Source organism: Diorhabda carinulata, chromosome 10, assembly GCF_026250575.1.
Source record: "Diorhabda carinulata isolate Delta chromosome 10, icDioCari1.1, whole genome shotgun sequence".
NCBI classification, from domain to species: Eukaryota; Metazoa; Arthropoda; class Insecta; order Coleoptera; family Chrysomelidae; genus Diorhabda; species Diorhabda carinulata.
In genome coordinates this window covers 5,628,847-5,645,351 of record NC_079469.1, presented here as the reverse complement: position 1 = coordinate 5,645,351, position 16,505 = coordinate 5,628,847, and the positions used below count along the sequence as shown (strand labels likewise).

At 31.5% G+C, this 16,505-nt stretch overlaps 3 protein-coding genes across 3 annotated transcripts; 1 reads left to right on the top strand and 2 right to left on the bottom strand.

Moving 5' to 3' along the window:
- Positions 1-6,543: 6,543 nt before the first annotated feature.
- On the bottom strand, positions 6,544-9,007 carry LOC130898472 (uncharacterized). Its single transcript, XM_057807808.1, has 4 exons — positions 8,755-9,007; positions 8,398-8,700; positions 8,088-8,343; positions 6,544-7,268 (listed from the first exon to the last, which is right to left on the bottom strand). The coding sequence occupies exons 1-4, from the start codon at positions 8,779-8,781 to the stop codon at positions 6,586-6,588; spliced, it is 1,269 nt and encodes a 422-aa protein (XP_057663791.1). The 5' UTR covers positions 8,782-9,007; the 3' UTR covers positions 6,544-6,585.
- A 687-nt stretch (positions 9,008-9,694) lies between these two features.
- On the bottom strand, positions 9,695-13,217 carry LOC130898403 (DEAD-box helicase Dbp80). Its single transcript, XM_057807674.1, has 4 exons — positions 13,053-13,217; positions 12,314-12,766; positions 10,353-10,753; positions 9,695-10,292 (listed from the first exon to the last, which is right to left on the bottom strand). The coding sequence occupies exons 1-4, from the start codon at positions 13,101-13,103 to the stop codon at positions 9,791-9,793; spliced, it is 1,407 nt and encodes a 468-aa protein (XP_057663657.1). The 5' UTR covers positions 13,104-13,217; the 3' UTR covers positions 9,695-9,790.
- A 59-nt stretch (positions 13,218-13,276) lies between these two features.
- Positions 13,277-16,154, top strand: LOC130899089 (ATP synthase subunit beta, mitochondrial). Its single transcript, XM_057808833.1, has 8 exons — positions 13,277-13,509; positions 13,771-13,931; positions 14,005-14,274; positions 14,371-14,533; positions 14,589-14,790; positions 14,850-15,225; positions 15,293-15,454; positions 15,831-16,154. The coding sequence occupies exons 1-8, from the start codon at positions 13,404-13,406 to the stop codon at positions 15,945-15,947; spliced, it is 1,557 nt and encodes a 518-aa protein (XP_057664816.1). The 5' UTR covers positions 13,277-13,403; the 3' UTR covers positions 15,948-16,154.
- The last annotated feature ends 351 nt before the right edge of the window (positions 16,155-16,505 follow it).

Below are 16,505 nucleotides of genomic sequence, written 5' to 3'. Positions count from 1 at the left end.
AACTGGAAATAGACCTACTTTACTTTGATGTTTGAACTTGTGAGAATATATAAAGTTTTACAACGTTTATCGACTCTCTATAGCCCCATTTACTCAAGAACTATGATTTACATTGGACTGAATGATTAGAGCTGGATGCTGCTTGACATGGAGGAGTGCAATCATGCGCAAATGAATTTTTACTAATCGATTCATATAGAAACTGAAATTTAATGTCATTTTCATTACATACAAATTAAAATTTTAGAGGGAAATTCAGTTACTTTTGTTTGAACAATCAACCAAATGTCAGTCAAATCATCTCATTGATTAGAGCACTTTATAAAAATAATTCTTTTCGTCTGTTGCTTCCTGAATTTTGTTATTAACATTTGTTTTATTTTATAACGGTCACAGGTGGGTAAATCACCATTCGCAAATTAACAGCAGAAAAGAATCAGTTTTGGTTAGATGCAGCCATGTTGAAATAGTCATGTATAAAGTCAAAACACGTACAAAATTTATCATAGTATGTAATATACAAGATATAATCTTACTCTATGACAAGAGTCATTATTAACGTACAAGATGTTAATGGATTTTACTTTGTAACTTTTGTTTTTTCTGATTTATATTGTTTTTGAAAATAGAGAAAGTTATAGATGAAACGCCCATGTCAAACGCTGTTGACTTAAAATATGGCGGCTTGGTGAAAACTTGCAGTTTAGAATGAAAATTTGACATGGCCTGCGTTAAAATTACATTTAACATAGATTTCCGTGAATTTATTATCGTTACGTTTTTAAACAAATTGCATTTCTACTACAAAAATAGTGACGAAATTTTTACATGATGTGAAAAATTCCAATCTGACTCACAAATATTAATCACACGAAGTTATCCGAACGTAATCGTGAACAATGGCGTCGAACAATCGTAGGACCCAACCTTTATAAACTGTAAACTTACGATATTCTCCAAAAGATTGATCTCAAATAAATATGTGTGATATACTTTTCTCGGTGTATACCGATACTTAGTTACTCTTCCAAATTTGTATTCGTTTTCTGGGTGTAACTTCGTGAAACTACTTTTTGGTTGATTATATTTTTTGGCTAGAAACAATAAGCTACGGGATGAACTAATAAAACAACTTTGTTCATAAAAATACTAATATTATTTTGTGTTTAGTGACAGCTCAAAATTCTTTATCATCCAATGTTTTCATATTAAGATCTAGTAGGTAAACGTGAATTAGATGGTGGCGTCATCTCTAGATGAAGATCGGAACTTATTAAAATCTTATTAAATAAGTTGTTTTCTGTAATAAAATTACAGAACGCGATAACGTTCCTTGTGATTTAACAAATGAGATCAACAAAATGAAATTATTAAAAAAAACATTCAAGGTTATTCCAGAATCTAACAATGTGATTCCACTAAAACTTATAAATTTATCTTTGTCTATCGGACCTTTTAAAAGGAGTGTTAATTGTTCCAATATCAATTTGTGATATTATTGAATTTAAATATATATGCCCGACAGGTGCTAAGAAAACTGAGTTCGGATATGGTGCTATCTTTTTATTTTATTTTTTTTATAGTTTTTACAACATCAGATTAATTCAAAATAATTTTGTGATAAAAATTATTTCTTAAATGTAGACTAAAATTTTAGTTTTGTGTAATATTTTAACGCAGTTTTGACATCTATAAAAATTGAGGTTAAGGTATATCAAACATTTGCCTCTTAACCTATAAGGATGTATTTACGCCTCTAAAACATTTTTGAACCAAATTATACAGAAAGTAGATGGTATATTCCCTATTTGTTGCTGCAATATTGCCAGATTGTCCATTTTTATGTCTTTATTATATTTTTATCTTCAGTAAATGTACATTTACTTCTATTATAATAACGAAGATGATAGTGAAATAAAATGTGGAGTGTAGTATATTTTTATAAATCGAATATAAATCGATTATTGGTACATTGTGTTAATTATCTACTTGAAAGCGAGTGAATCAATGCAATCAGAAAACTTCGGAAGATAAATCATTTATGTCATCACTCTGTGTATTAAAGTTAACGCAATTCATATTATGTTCTTATTTTTAAAATGTCAAGTAACGTTTCCTAACAATCTTTGTTGGTATAAACCATTCACTTGCTGAAAAGCGTCAATCGGCGTGTCACTCAAAGATACATATCAAAATCATGTATTATATTATTTTCTTTTATGCCTGTTTGGTATCGATGTGATATATTATGCAAACAAACGTTTTTGCCGGGAAACAGAAATCTTTTTTTTGCAATACAAAGTTGATAAACTCAAATCAACATGACCTGAAAATATCTATTATATACCTAAATGTTAATATTTCGACATGGGTTTTCGATTTCAATAAAACTAATAAATTGGGAAATAATTTGTTTTTAAAAACTACCGACAATAATTCTGTAATAAATGAAAATTCAACCGTGCGAAAAAGGTTAGTACACAACAAACATTCTTAGGGTTATACTATACATCTTAAAAACATAAGTTATTTTGGTTTCATATCGATGATAGAAAAATGAGGCATGGCAATGTCAAACAAGAACTTGTTCTAATTATTTAATAGACTTGTTTCAGAAAAAATGATTAGTTTGATGTTGTCTAAGCTATAGAACAAAAACAATTTTTTATTAAAATATATTGTTACCTTCTAATTTATTTTGTTCTTGTAAATATATTCTAGAAAATCCGAATTAAAAAATTGTACTAAGAATTGACCTAACAAATGAAATGCTAGTTTTATTTAATTGGTTCAAGTCAGGTACACATTGCACATAAAAATATCTGAATTTATTATTATATAATGTATATAAAAATCGTTGATAAATATATTTTGGAGAACTTTATAACCCAGTTTTTGTATATAAAATTTTAAATGTTTTTGTGTAAAAATTTTTGCATTCCTATATTTGTAGATTATTAGGGATATGTCCTTGGAACAGGTGCCAGTAAGAAAAATCAAAGCAGTTATTTTCAATTCCAAATAAGAAAACATGAAAATTTGAACCGTATAACATTCAAAAATATAAAATAAAACATCTGTCTTCGTAAATAAATTTTAACTGATTATTCAAAATTATTCTCAAGCTTAACACACTTCTTAGAAAGGTAAAGTTTGAACTTTCAATAAAATTATGAAATGAAATGATACAAATTAAGTACTCTTCCAAAAAACCAAGGTATTCATGATATTTAGTATGTTTAAATAAAAACAATGAGAAAGTATTATCATATGTTTGATTTAATAACTTTGTTAATTACATACGGTTCATCATTTCAGATGTTTTTGCTGAAAACCCCTATTATAGAAATAAACACCACACGTTTTTGGTGGTTGCAAGCTTATTTTATCTTTTTTATATATAAATAAATAAAAATATTTGTATAATATTTTGTTAAGTTTATATAGATATATTATTTTATTAGTTTATATTAATTAAGAAAACAATCACAAACAATTTCATGAAAAACAAATTTCAGTTCTATGACATAACCTAGTTTTAACTGAAGATATATCAGCCGTATTTCGTAATATACATCCGTAAATTGGCTAGTGATAATGACGTCATGAATCGACGTAATACTGTTATTCATTTCGAAACACAGTGAGCTGTCTTGATGTAATTTTTTTCGTCGATTACAAGAATGTATGCCATAAATAAATCTGTATCAGGGTGATTTAAGTAAAATATATCTGATATCGGTAACCGGACTATTACCAAATGCATGTTTTTGCTTAATTCAACTTCAATTATTCTGATGTGATTTTCCTAATTCTGACAGTTGAAATTTCATTATTCATAGACTTACTAATAGTAGAATGCGCAGTTCATATACGAGTTATATTTAAAAATGTGCTAATTTAAAAAAAACAACCCGTCGTCTAACATGGAGTTTCACTGTAGGATTGTTAATGAAATGAGATAAAAGAGTAGAGAAATAAAACGGTGGAAAAAGTACAATACAATAAACAAGGAGGATCACGTCAGTGCACAGTCTATTACTACTAAGTCTATAGTTGCGTTCGATAATATTGGTCGTGGAACATAGCGAGCAGAAAGCGATTTAGCGATCGATAACTATTGAAGTATAGAGTAAGGAATATTCACAAATTGACTTTTTAAATGCTTATTCGCATATCACAAAAGCATAATCATGCTTTCAGGTTTTCAAATATTTCCAGATTCATTCGAAAATGATACTGAAATTGGTTTACACTAAATCTTAGGACAACCTGCTCCGCATAGTCTATGCTCTTCGAATACACTTCCATTTCGTGATCATCATTTTCAAAAAAATTTTCTGCAAACGCTCAAAGAAAATATACTGCTTTTCCATTTTCCGAATTGAATTTTCGTATATATAACAACTAACAACACAAAGTACAAAAAACTGTCGAATAAAATTTCTAATTGGTAAGCATCGAAAAGTCAAAAGAAATCTCAGTACTCTCTTTCAAGATTCGGGACAAAAAGATCTTACTCGGAGTGTTCAAAAATGTATACAACCGAATGCGAACCGAACAATGAGAACGAAATAAAGTGGAGTGCCAAACGATACCGAACAATCAGAGACATTAGATGAACATAGCCGAACGCAGTATATGACATAACCGCATTTTAAAACACGGTATGTCAAACAGATGACACTGTCTTCGATTTTAACTGAATCAATCTGACATGCAGTTGGTGATGGTCTTTCAAAATGGTGGCACATATGTTTTGGTCATGTTATAAAGATGGCGTGAATATACTTCCCGGTAGTGATGTATTTATATCGTGCGTGATGATAAATAGTTGTTCATTTTTATTGCTTTAAATAATTGATATTATAAACAAATTTTACAAACTGTCATTTATAAACACATGTCGAAATTGTAAGTATTTTACATTTTTCTTGCCAGTTGAATATAGCGTTAGTTTTTTAAGTTTAAAAACAATCAAATTATAACAACCTCATATTGTACAATATAAATTAATCACAAAAAAAATTAAAAATAAACGCATAGAAGCCTTTGTTTCAATTTTTTCTATTAAATACTGTTTAAAAACATAATACAAATAAAACTATAAGAAGTTAATTTATCATTATTAATAATAATGTACATTTCTGGATAACATAATAAATTCGGCTGTTTAGAAGTGGAAACGTACAGATTTTAATATGTCGAATTTTTTTATATATTCAATTAAGTTTAAAAAGACTTTCAATGCATAAAATGTTTTTCAAGAATTTGTTTGTAATATAGTATATCTCAAGCTATAACGAAAAATATAAAATTGGCAGATTTTTGCAATAATTTCAAGCCAGATTGTTTGGAAGATTATTTTTATTTCAATATTGCCAATCTATTTTTTGTATTATTTATTATAGGTATACTTTTTTGCCAGTACTAGGGGCCAGTATATAGCTAATAATTAATTTGTAAGTAGTAGAATGTAGTAATCAGTAAGGGATTAAGAAATAAGAAACATAATAATTAAGTGATTAACGCTTTTAATCCGTTTACGTTTTCATCTTGATCCGCTACTGATTTTTCATAATTTTTTGGATCTCTGATTTTGTCAGTACTGTATAATATATTCGCATTATTTTTCAGTTGAAGGTAATTACTATAAAACAATTAGATTCACACAAATTGTGACAATAAGTAAACAAATGTTATTTTTTATTAAAAGGTAAACATAATATATTTATTTTATGTTGACTAAGTTGTTTAAAATAAAATATGTGGAAGGGTGTATGCCTTTTTGTACCACCTGTCTTTTGCAGAATGTCGCCAAAGAGTGTATGCAAGAAATCAATAATAAATTTTTAGATTTTTAGGTTATTTTCAAAATATTTGCTGCAATTTATGAATTTTTAAAAAAGATTGTGTCAAAATTTACTGTTGCATTTTAAATATATGAAAAAGTATATACCTTTTTGGTCTTTTGCAGAATGTCACAAAGGATTGTAAGCAACCAATCAAAAATACATTTTTAGATTTTTTTTGGAAATCCAATTCCTTTTTGGCTCAAGGTTAGTTGCCTAAGTCTTATTCTAACTATCCAGCCACTCCTCGAGTTTCTCTGAGCTCTTGTTGGACTTGAGGATCCGATTTTTCAGCAAAATGCTAATAATGAATCAGTCATTCTCTCGGATGTGCATTTTTTTCTTCTGGAACCGCATCTTCGATGAAAGTTACCAGTTTCTTGGAACTCTGGAAAGATCAGACTGACTCACGATCAGCACATCGGCCACTTCTCGTTGACTCTGGCATTGTCGTAATAGAGTGACCGCTTGGTTACCCCCAATTAGCATTTTTGTAAACAAGCATAAAAAGGGTGCCTACCGGTCATAAATGTGAGAGCAAGAAATATTACAATAATTTATATCAATTTAAATCTAAAATTTTAGTAAGGAAAATACAATTTTATATTTAATTTGTTTATCAGGGATGTCGCCTAATTTTGATTAAAAAAATCAGTTGTTTTATACCTAGGTAAATAAAAATGCGAAAGTATGGTACAAAAATATTTATTCATTAAAAATAAAATAACAAAAATCAAAAATCTCCAAACAACGAATCGGTATCAACATCTTCCAACACATTTTTCCATATCTCGGTATCTTTTTTATCAGCTTTAACTGACATCTGGCTACAACTTATAACTATATTTTCAGCATCGATTGGTAGATTCACACTATGGTCAGTTTTTTTGAAAACAAATTTTTTCGATGGTCCTGTACTGACTAAAGTATTTTGACAAATATCCATATTTTGTAATACATTTGGATTTAATAAACTAGAATTATTGGTTGAGACGATTTTGTTCAACTTTGGGACGATGAAATTGCTATTATTCTTTTTAGTCGAAACTAACGAAGTATTTGTCATCAGATGGTGATCAATATTATTCGTTTTTGAGTTAGAAAATGTTGGTTTTTGTTTATAACTATCGGTATGTCTTTGTAAAACTTCAGCATCATGTGCCTCTTTCAATATATCATCCATACTACATTTTTGGAATACCATCTTTTCTACGTGATCACTTTTGTCCTTATCACAGTCTGTAGTATTTTCTATGCGGTGATAAATCACTAGTAAATTATTAGCAGTTATTGTAAGACAGTGACCGTACTGATTAGTCAAAACACCAAATTGCTTTAAAATCACAACTGACCCAACAGTTAAATGTTTTGAAATGCCCTTATAGAAACTGTACAGTATTGTACCATCTATCACACCTAAAAATGGTATATTATACTACAATAAAGTTTGAGATTTCTGCACGATGTACCATGATGCAATCAGAACCTAATTTGCCGCTTTAAAAATGAACGAATCTTCAACTTTATGCTTCACAGTAGGTGCAGGTAGGTACTTTCAACCAAAGTATTAAAAAAACATATTTACAGCAAATTGTTTGTATTTTAAATCTTAGTACCATTTTTTGATTCAATATTGGATTAAAATTAATTTTTTCAACACCCATGAACTAAAGATACTTCTTTAGGAAGTTTTTTCAATGTTTTAAGACCTTATTTTTGTGTAGACTATATAAAAATCCGATTTTTATGATATGTTGGTAGAGGCAATGCACAATTTGGTAAATTAAATTCAGGAACCGAATAATCAGTTTGCCAAAAGTTTAAGTTAAGTTTCAAACTTACTACGTAAATGAACTTCAATTGGTCCTTTTTCAATCCTAGATAATCAAAAACAGCACCGTAAGGGCACCAAACCTGGTTAGGAGGTGTTATGATTTGGAGTGGAATTAATTTGCATTTTTTTATTTAGGGAGGTTTTAGAAAGATATATATGGTACCATACGCATTATATGCAGGAGAAAATTAATAATTATACTAATAATAGTGGTTAAAAGCTTTCTATCACTAATATTTGAACAATAGGAGACAAAGTTTTGAAAATCTGTAATAAACTTTTTCAAATCCATAATAAATCTGAGTATTTAACAGATATATTTAAATGCATATTTTTGATTGGGTTTCATTGACTTATAGTTCAAATAAGGTTGGTAATTGATCATTTATTTAGTGTTTTACCTGTGGGGTCCTTCAAGGTAATGTGAACTGATGGAATTTTGGCATCAACTGTTTCCAAATTCTGAATAACGGCTGCTAAAAATGGAGCTTTACAAATGAATGAAACATTTTTTGCACAATATTTTTTCTTAATCCAACTAATAGTATATTTATCATACAACTGCTCTGTACTGTGACTATAATAATCTGTCTTCATCATTGTCCAAGGTCGGTCCATAAATGTTGACACAGTTTGTTGGGAGCATAAGAGAAAATCCTTGGTAAACAAATAGATGACAATATTTTAAAATTTTATAAGTAAGTAACTTACATCAATATTTTCAGAAGTGTTGTGACATGTAGATTCGGAGTTATTACCCAAATCAGTTAATAAACCTGCCGGGCCTGGAAACATTCTTTTAGCAACTCTACTGGGAGAAAAAGATTCTTTTCCATGATTTTCTGAACTCTGAACTTTTACTAATGAATTGCCTACATTTTGCGGTGTATCAATTTTGAACCTTTTTGTTTTCTCTTCCTGAATTAAATCATTTTTCCGTTTCTCGCTTATATTTTCTAAGCTTTGTGTACTAGTAGTAACAGGAAAGAAACTTGTATCAAACTCTAATTCATCCTGTAAACAAAAAACAGCACAAAAATTATGCAAAGCTTAATTTTTAGTACATACATCTAAATTATTGACACTTCCAAACATCTTATATCATTGAGAAATCACATATAACAAACCAAATATTCAATAATAAGAAATTAATTCAATAGATAGGTTAAGTGTTCATAAAACTGTTTCTTCTTTTTTTATTCAATACACGCGATAATGTACCTATCTTGTACTAGAAATGGGCAATTTGAAAAACTCCATTAAACCTAAGTTAAAATTCACGTAACTCGGGTGAAGTTAAATAGATGGAATAGTGATTTATTTTTTTGAAGGTTTACCAATTTATAATTTCACTTTTGTATTGACAAGTGAATTTTAAGTTGTATATAATGGAATGTCTCAATTTATCCTTTCATTTGAACAACCATATAATAATGAGAACAGATGAGCTGATACCTCCATTTGGAATAAATCAGATCATTTGCGAAAGGAAAAGTATGAAGATAATAAATCGAGAGTCACAGGAAGTTTTTACGTTAGCGCAAACTGTAAAATTTCCTGTGCCAGTTTATGAAGCAAAATAACATGTACTTGATTTAGGTTGTGAAAAATGATGTTTAATATTTGATTATTGAAATAATAAAGTTTTGACTTCTATTAGCAGCCCCCGTGACTACTTTTTGTTCATTATGAAAACTGTTCACACTACACTAACATTCACAATTACACTGTCTGACGCTCATTTTGATAATCAAGTCTTCAGAGACTGAAGTTAAACTCTCTGAAGACAATAACTTGCTTCAGACAATGTAATTGTGAGTGCTGGTGTACAGTGAACAGTGTGTTCAGTATGAATATCACCAATAGTTTTTTAGTTTTGTTGCAAGTTGTATTGATTATGCTTAATATAGGTCGGGCGCCTTTTGCATCCGTAGGACTCGGAACTGCAGCTAAAAATACCCTTGAGTACATCCGCCCCTACTGTGTTACTTGTAGGAAAATAAAAAAATTTATATGTTGCCTCATTTAATTATTATAATAAAAAAGTACGTTACATAATTTTTATTCAATACAAAGAATATGACATTCAATTACTCATTTAATCTTAATTACCAAGCTTTTCAATTTCATCAGAATCTTCTATATTTAAGAAATGTATTTTCCTTTCAAAATGTTTTTCTATTGCTTTACAAATCTCCATTGATTTCTGAGAATCAATCAAATTTATAGCGATTCCGTTTTTACCAAATCTTCCAGTCCTTCCAATTCTATGTAAATACGTTTCACAATCCGCTTTTCCGCTCATATCTACTGGGAGATCGAAATTTACGACAATGGTAACTTGTTCTACATCTATTCCTCTAGATAAAACATTTGTTGTTATAAGTACTCTTTCTTTACCTTCCCTAAATCGATCTAAAACGTTTATACGTTGTTCTACAGTTAAATCACCAGATAAAACAGCTACTGCATGTCCGTCTCTGGACATCTTTTCCGATAACCAAGCAGCAGTTTTTCTTGTATGACAAAAAATGATTGCTTGACCAACACCTACCATAGAATAAATTGTTGTTATGGCGTTATATTTATCTTCTGCTCCATTACATCTAAAAAAGTGAAATTTGTATCAATCAATATATGAAAACTATTATATCAAAATTACTTACTGTACATAGTACTGCATAATATTATCTAAGCTTTCCTCTTCTCTTTTTAGTCTTATTATAATAGGATTCTTTACAATATGTTCAGCAAAATCCATTACTTCAGAATCGTATGTTGCTGAAAAGAACATCATCTGACAATTAGCAGCGTCCAATATCTTATGGATCCTAATACACTGGTCTCGGTGTCCCTGTATGGCTATCATAACATCTGCTTCGTCCAGTACGAAAACTCGAATTTTTTTTAAATCAAATACTTTAAATTTTGCACCCCAATCTAATACTTTTCCTGGAGTACCAATGATTATATGTTCGGTTAATTTAGAGTTTCTAGGGACTGTTTCTCCACTTACTGCAAACTTCATTTCAATTTCTGGGCAGAACTTTGCCATATGGGCAGCTACCTACATGAAATATTATTACTTACACAATCTAAATAATGAATTTTAATACTATAAACAGGATTGGTCAGAATTTTTTTGACAATTTATTATATAAAATCTGTTTCAATAAAAAGTTACAATAAATTATAATGAGTACAATTGTTCCCCCGAATTTTTACATTACTCTTTAAATACCTTATTATTTTTACACAATTTTAATAGTATCAAAATCAAATCGTCTCAAAACAATATACACTGCTGAGCATAAAATTAGGGTCACCTCATAATTTATTTTTTAGAAGTTTTTTTTGTTGTATGTTAGGTTGTACCATAGTTTCCTAACTGATTGCTTGTATAAACAAGTTTTTGTTGTTTTGATAAGCATTTTACAAATAAACCGCCCCTCATGTAAATTCCTAGGAACCATTATCAGGATATTTTTTTGTTTCTGTCGTTTCATGTGTCTATTGCAAGTTGTTTGTGTAGTATTGTTGCGCCAAGTGCTGAGGCAGCTTTAGAAGATGGTCGCGGTTAGTACATAATAGCGAGAAACGTTGGTGTAAGTATCTTGAGAGTGCAAAGAGTATGGTAGCAGTACAAGAAACTGGTTTGATCACGAAAAGATCTGGGTCACGACAAGACAAGAGTACAACAGCTAGAGGTGATAACTTTCTCGTTTCTAGTGCTTTAAGAAACCAAACGATTATAGCAGTTTCCCTTTGAAATCATTTACAAGAAATGAGAAATGTAAACATACTTTAGTGGACAGCTAGGAGCAGACTTTATACTACTGGATTATCTTTTCAAACTAGAGCTACTGATCAGCCGCTTTCTCGTGAACACTGGATTACCAGGTTGAATTTTGCACAAACACACCTTGCTTAGACAATAGCGGATTGAAGTCAGTATTTTTTTTCAAATTAAGTAAGAGTTTGGCGACGACAAAGCTAGAGATAGTCGTGTAGTGCCGAATGATCTCCATTTGGTGGAAGATCAGCTTTGATATGAGAGGCATATATATTGACACTCACAAGGAAAATGTGACGTTGACTGCGCACAGGTACCTGCTAGAGGTTCTAGAACACAATGTTGTAGTATTCATGATTATTAATAGAGACGACGCAACCTTTATGCATGATAATGCACAGTGTCGCACTGTTTGCATAATTACTGAGGATTTTGACGAGGTTCAAATCACACAAACCAGCTCGCATTCCAGATTTAAATCCTATTGAACACATTAGGGATGAGTAGGTAGAGGTTTATGGAGACAAGTGCCGGCCTCCATAAATTCTAGAAAACTCCATGAGATACTGAGACCTTCCTCTGCAGAATGTGATGTAAAATCTGATCCAAACCATTCCTCAGGCATCAAAGGCATCAAAATACCTTTTTTTCAACAAAAATCATAGAAAAGTGAAATTATTTTATTAACTTTTAACAACAGTTAACAAACTATGTGGAAACCAAAAAAATCTGAGAAACAAAATTATCTCAAATAACTTCAAACTACAGGGTGACCCTAATTTTATTCTTGGCAGTGAATTTGAATAGATAAATATGGTAAATATGATGACTTACCTCTCCAGTTTGAATAGCCAATTCATATGTAGGTGAAAGACATAATACTTGGGGATACTTCTTTGATGCATCAACTCTGGAAAGCATTGCAAGCACGAAAGCTGCTGTTTTACCAGTTCCTGACTGAGATTGTGCAATGAGATTCTGAGGAGGATCTGCCAATAATGCAGGTAAAGCTGTTTCTTGTATCTTTGAAGGTGCGTTGAATCCCATTTCGTATACACCTTTTAGAAGGTTAGGGTTTAAGTTTAGGGCTTCGAAAGTTTTTACCGAATATAACGGCGATCGAGGATCTTTTCTTTGGACTTCTATGTCATTTTTATTCTCTACTAATCCTTTTCTGATAATTTTTGCCAAAAGACTGGCTTCAGCTGGGTTAGCATCACTATCATTTTCTTTTTGCTCCTCATTCGATGGTTTCTCTTCTGTTTTTGTAATATCTACACCTTCCAACTAAAATGAACGAGATGTTTACTATAAATTTGGTCAACTGATCGAGTCAGACGCCGCAAAAATAGTTTCATAAACTCTTCTCAACATATTGAGAGTTCTATTTACTTACGTCGCATATTCCATTATTTACATAATATAAGAATAAAATTGATTGTCACATTAAGAACATACCAACAAGCTACCCTAAGTTGCACTTTGTTTTCTTACTTAATGTCAAAAATAGATATTTTTGTTTCATCCGAATTTAAACTTGGAACGAAACTATGAAATTAATTATGATTATTACCTTTTTCTCTGTTTCGGAAACATATTTTGCCCAATCTACTTTTTCCGACATATTAACCTTATTTTTAAATATCCAATACTTAATTATTTTGACATATTTTTTGTCAATGGCTTCTTTATTCAATACTCCTGTCTATGATCGTTTAGCTTATAAAGTCACCTTTACAAAATTTTGATTTGCTGCTTCTAATAAATCTTAAGAAAGAAGAATGATTTAAGGAGGGGATTCATTGCGCAAATATCAACACTCGAGTTTTACGCATAGAGGAAGTATCTACTAGCGGTGGTGAACAGAATTAAGTAATTATCTAAACTTCATTTTTGCAGTCTACCTTCTTGTCGAAGTTGGACAATGTTGGGTGCTGTAGCAAGAGCAAGTTCCAGCCTTTTGGTTGGAAAAACCATTGAAAAAGTTGGTTCTGAATCCTTAAAAGTAGTTTCTTCATACAATCTTCAAAGTAAGTAATTTCAATCTGAACTTTACCGGGTAGGGCCCCGGGTCGCCATCATTCCAGTTTTGAGTTTGCGGGACAAGTTTTGTTAATTCTTTAATAAAATAGTGTGGTGTGCTTGCATAAATGGCCAGTATCATTCTAATTTGTGAAATTACACTATTTTTCGTCCAGTTTTAGTAGTTACATAACCCCTCACCTATCAAGTGATCGCCATTTTGAAACTTACGTAAACCGAAGGGTAATAGGTTATTTTTTTATTGCCAGAACGAGATTTTGCTGCAAAAGCTGCCGCAGCAGCTGGAAAGGCACAAGGAAAAGTAGTAGCTGTCATCGGGGCCGTCGTCGATGTTCAATTTGACGAAGAGTTACCACCAATTCTAAATGCATTGGAAGTCCAGAATCGATCACCAAGGCTGGTCCTTGAGGTAAATAAATTAATTTTGGAGAAATACTTTACAACATTGATTTCTAAATAATCTAATTCTTTTTGCTTTTTAGGTTGCTCAGCACTTGGGAGAAAATACTGTACGTACGATCGCTATGGATGGTACTGAAGGTATCGTCCGTGGCCAACAAGTAAATGACACTGGTTACCCTATTCGTATTCCCGTTGGTGAAGCTACTCTAGGTCGTATCATGAATGTAATTGGGGAACCAATTGATGAAAGGGGTCCAATTGAGACTGATAAAAGAGCTTCCATTCATGCCGAAGCGCCCGAATTCGTCGATATGAGTGTTGAACAAGAAATTTTGGTAACTGGTATTAAGGTATGTATGTTTTGAATTTAGAATCTGTGTAATTTTATTCCAAAATTAAATAATTGAAAATCCTGTATATTCTCTATGATTTTATTCTGGTAATAGGTAGTAGATCTTTTGGCTCCTTATGCCAAGGGTGGAAAAATTGGTTTGTTTGGTGGTGCCGGTGTAGGTAAAACCGTATTAATTATGGAACTTATCAACAACGTAGCTAAAGCTCATGGTGGTTATTCAGTATTTGCGGGAGTAGGAGAACGTACCCGTGAGGGTAAGTCTTAAAAAATATTAAAATACATTGGAATTAAGTTAATCAATTTGATTAGGTAACGATTTGTACCATGAAATGATAGAATCTGGAGTAATCTCCTTAAAAGACAAAACCTCCAAAGTAGCTCTTGTCTACGGACAGATGAATGAACCACCAGGCGCCCGTGCTCGTGTCGCTTTGACTGGATTAACTGTAGCTGAATATTTCCGTGATCAAGAAGGACAAGATGTATTGCTCTTTATTGACAACATTTTCAGGTATTGAAAAAGAAACCAACTTTTCTTTCTCTGCTTCATAATTATATAATTTATAACAGATTTACTCAAGCCGGTTCTGAAGTATCTGCATTGTTGGGTCGTATCCCATCAGCTGTAGGTTACCAACCGACCTTGGCCACTGATATGGGTAGTATGCAGGAACGTATCACCACCACTAAAAAGGGTTCCATTACATCAGTACAGGCTATTTATGTACCTGCTGATGACTTGACAGATCCTGCCCCTGCGACCACTTTCGCTCACTTGGACGCTACTACTGTATTGTCCCGTGCTATTGCTGAATTGGGTATCTATCCTGCTGTGGATCCATTGGATTCTACATCTCGTATTATGGACCCCAACATCATTGGAGCTGATCACTACAAAGTAGCCCGTGATGTACAGAAGATTTTGCAAGATTACAAATCTTTACAGGTCAGTAAGTAATTATGAATATAATTGTTTGAAAAACTTCATTTAATAACTTTGAATTTCTTTACAGGATATTATTGCTATCTTGGGTATGGATGAATTGTCTGAAGATGACAAACTTACTGTATCTCGTGCCAGAAAGATTCAACGTTTCCTCTCACAACCTTTCCAAGTAGCTGAGGTATTCACTGGTCACGCTGGAAAACTTGTACCTCTTGAAGAAACCATTAAGGTGATTACAAATTTAATTGTACAGGATGTTCAGTTTTCACCATAAAATAGTTATCTGTAATTTATATCACAGCCATTTATATAAATATTTTGTAACTCTGGTCAATTCACAAAGAACTGCAGAGTCGACCAACTGGCCACGCAAAAATCTGGACTTTTTCAATAATTTTAATTATCAGTGACCAAATGGCGCATGCAACCGTTAATAGAATGGCTTTGCGGGAGCAGGTTGCTGCATGGGTAACCCATTACTGTCTTCTAGGCCGAGGTATTCTCTGTGATGAAATGTGGACGCGCAATACTGCAATCGACGTCACGGGAACACGCCAATTTGATTTGTTTTACAGAGAAATATTCATATAATTTGTTTTTTACAGGGTTTCCAAAAGATCCTTGCTGGTGAATTGGATCACTTACCAGAAGTAGCCTTCTACATGGTCGGTCCTATTGAAGAAGTTGTACAAAAAGCAGAAAAGTTAGCTGAATCTACATAAAAGCCATTATATTAATTGTATATTTATTTTACAATCAAGTTCCATCAACACAGAGAAGAAATAGATTTTAAAAAGCACATTCTATCATCGATTACTCAGATTTTTTTTATATATCGAGAATTTATGTTTGTTTATTCCTCCTACGTCAGCCAATGAGGTATATTGTTGTAATTTTTAATTATTAAATAAACAAAATAGTCGTAAAAATTGATTTTTCATTCAAACCCTTAAGGAGAGCGCGACAGACCTATGTTATATTCAACTATGAACCCATAAGGACTTAGAAACAGATATTAAATCTGGACGGATAAAATTATTTGCTGATCCATAAAAATAAATGAAAAGAACCGATAAAAAGGAAATAAAACATTTGCTGAATTGTAGGAATCTAATCAAAGGGTTTAAAGAATCAAGGAAGATTCAAAGCGGTTGTAAGAAGTGGAGGATTTAAATAAAAAAAACAATCGTCTGATGGAAAAAAAAACAAAGGGCAAATCCGTATGGCGAAAAGTAAGTGAAGAGAAATGTTGAAATGATCTCATAATTGGATTTGTGAAG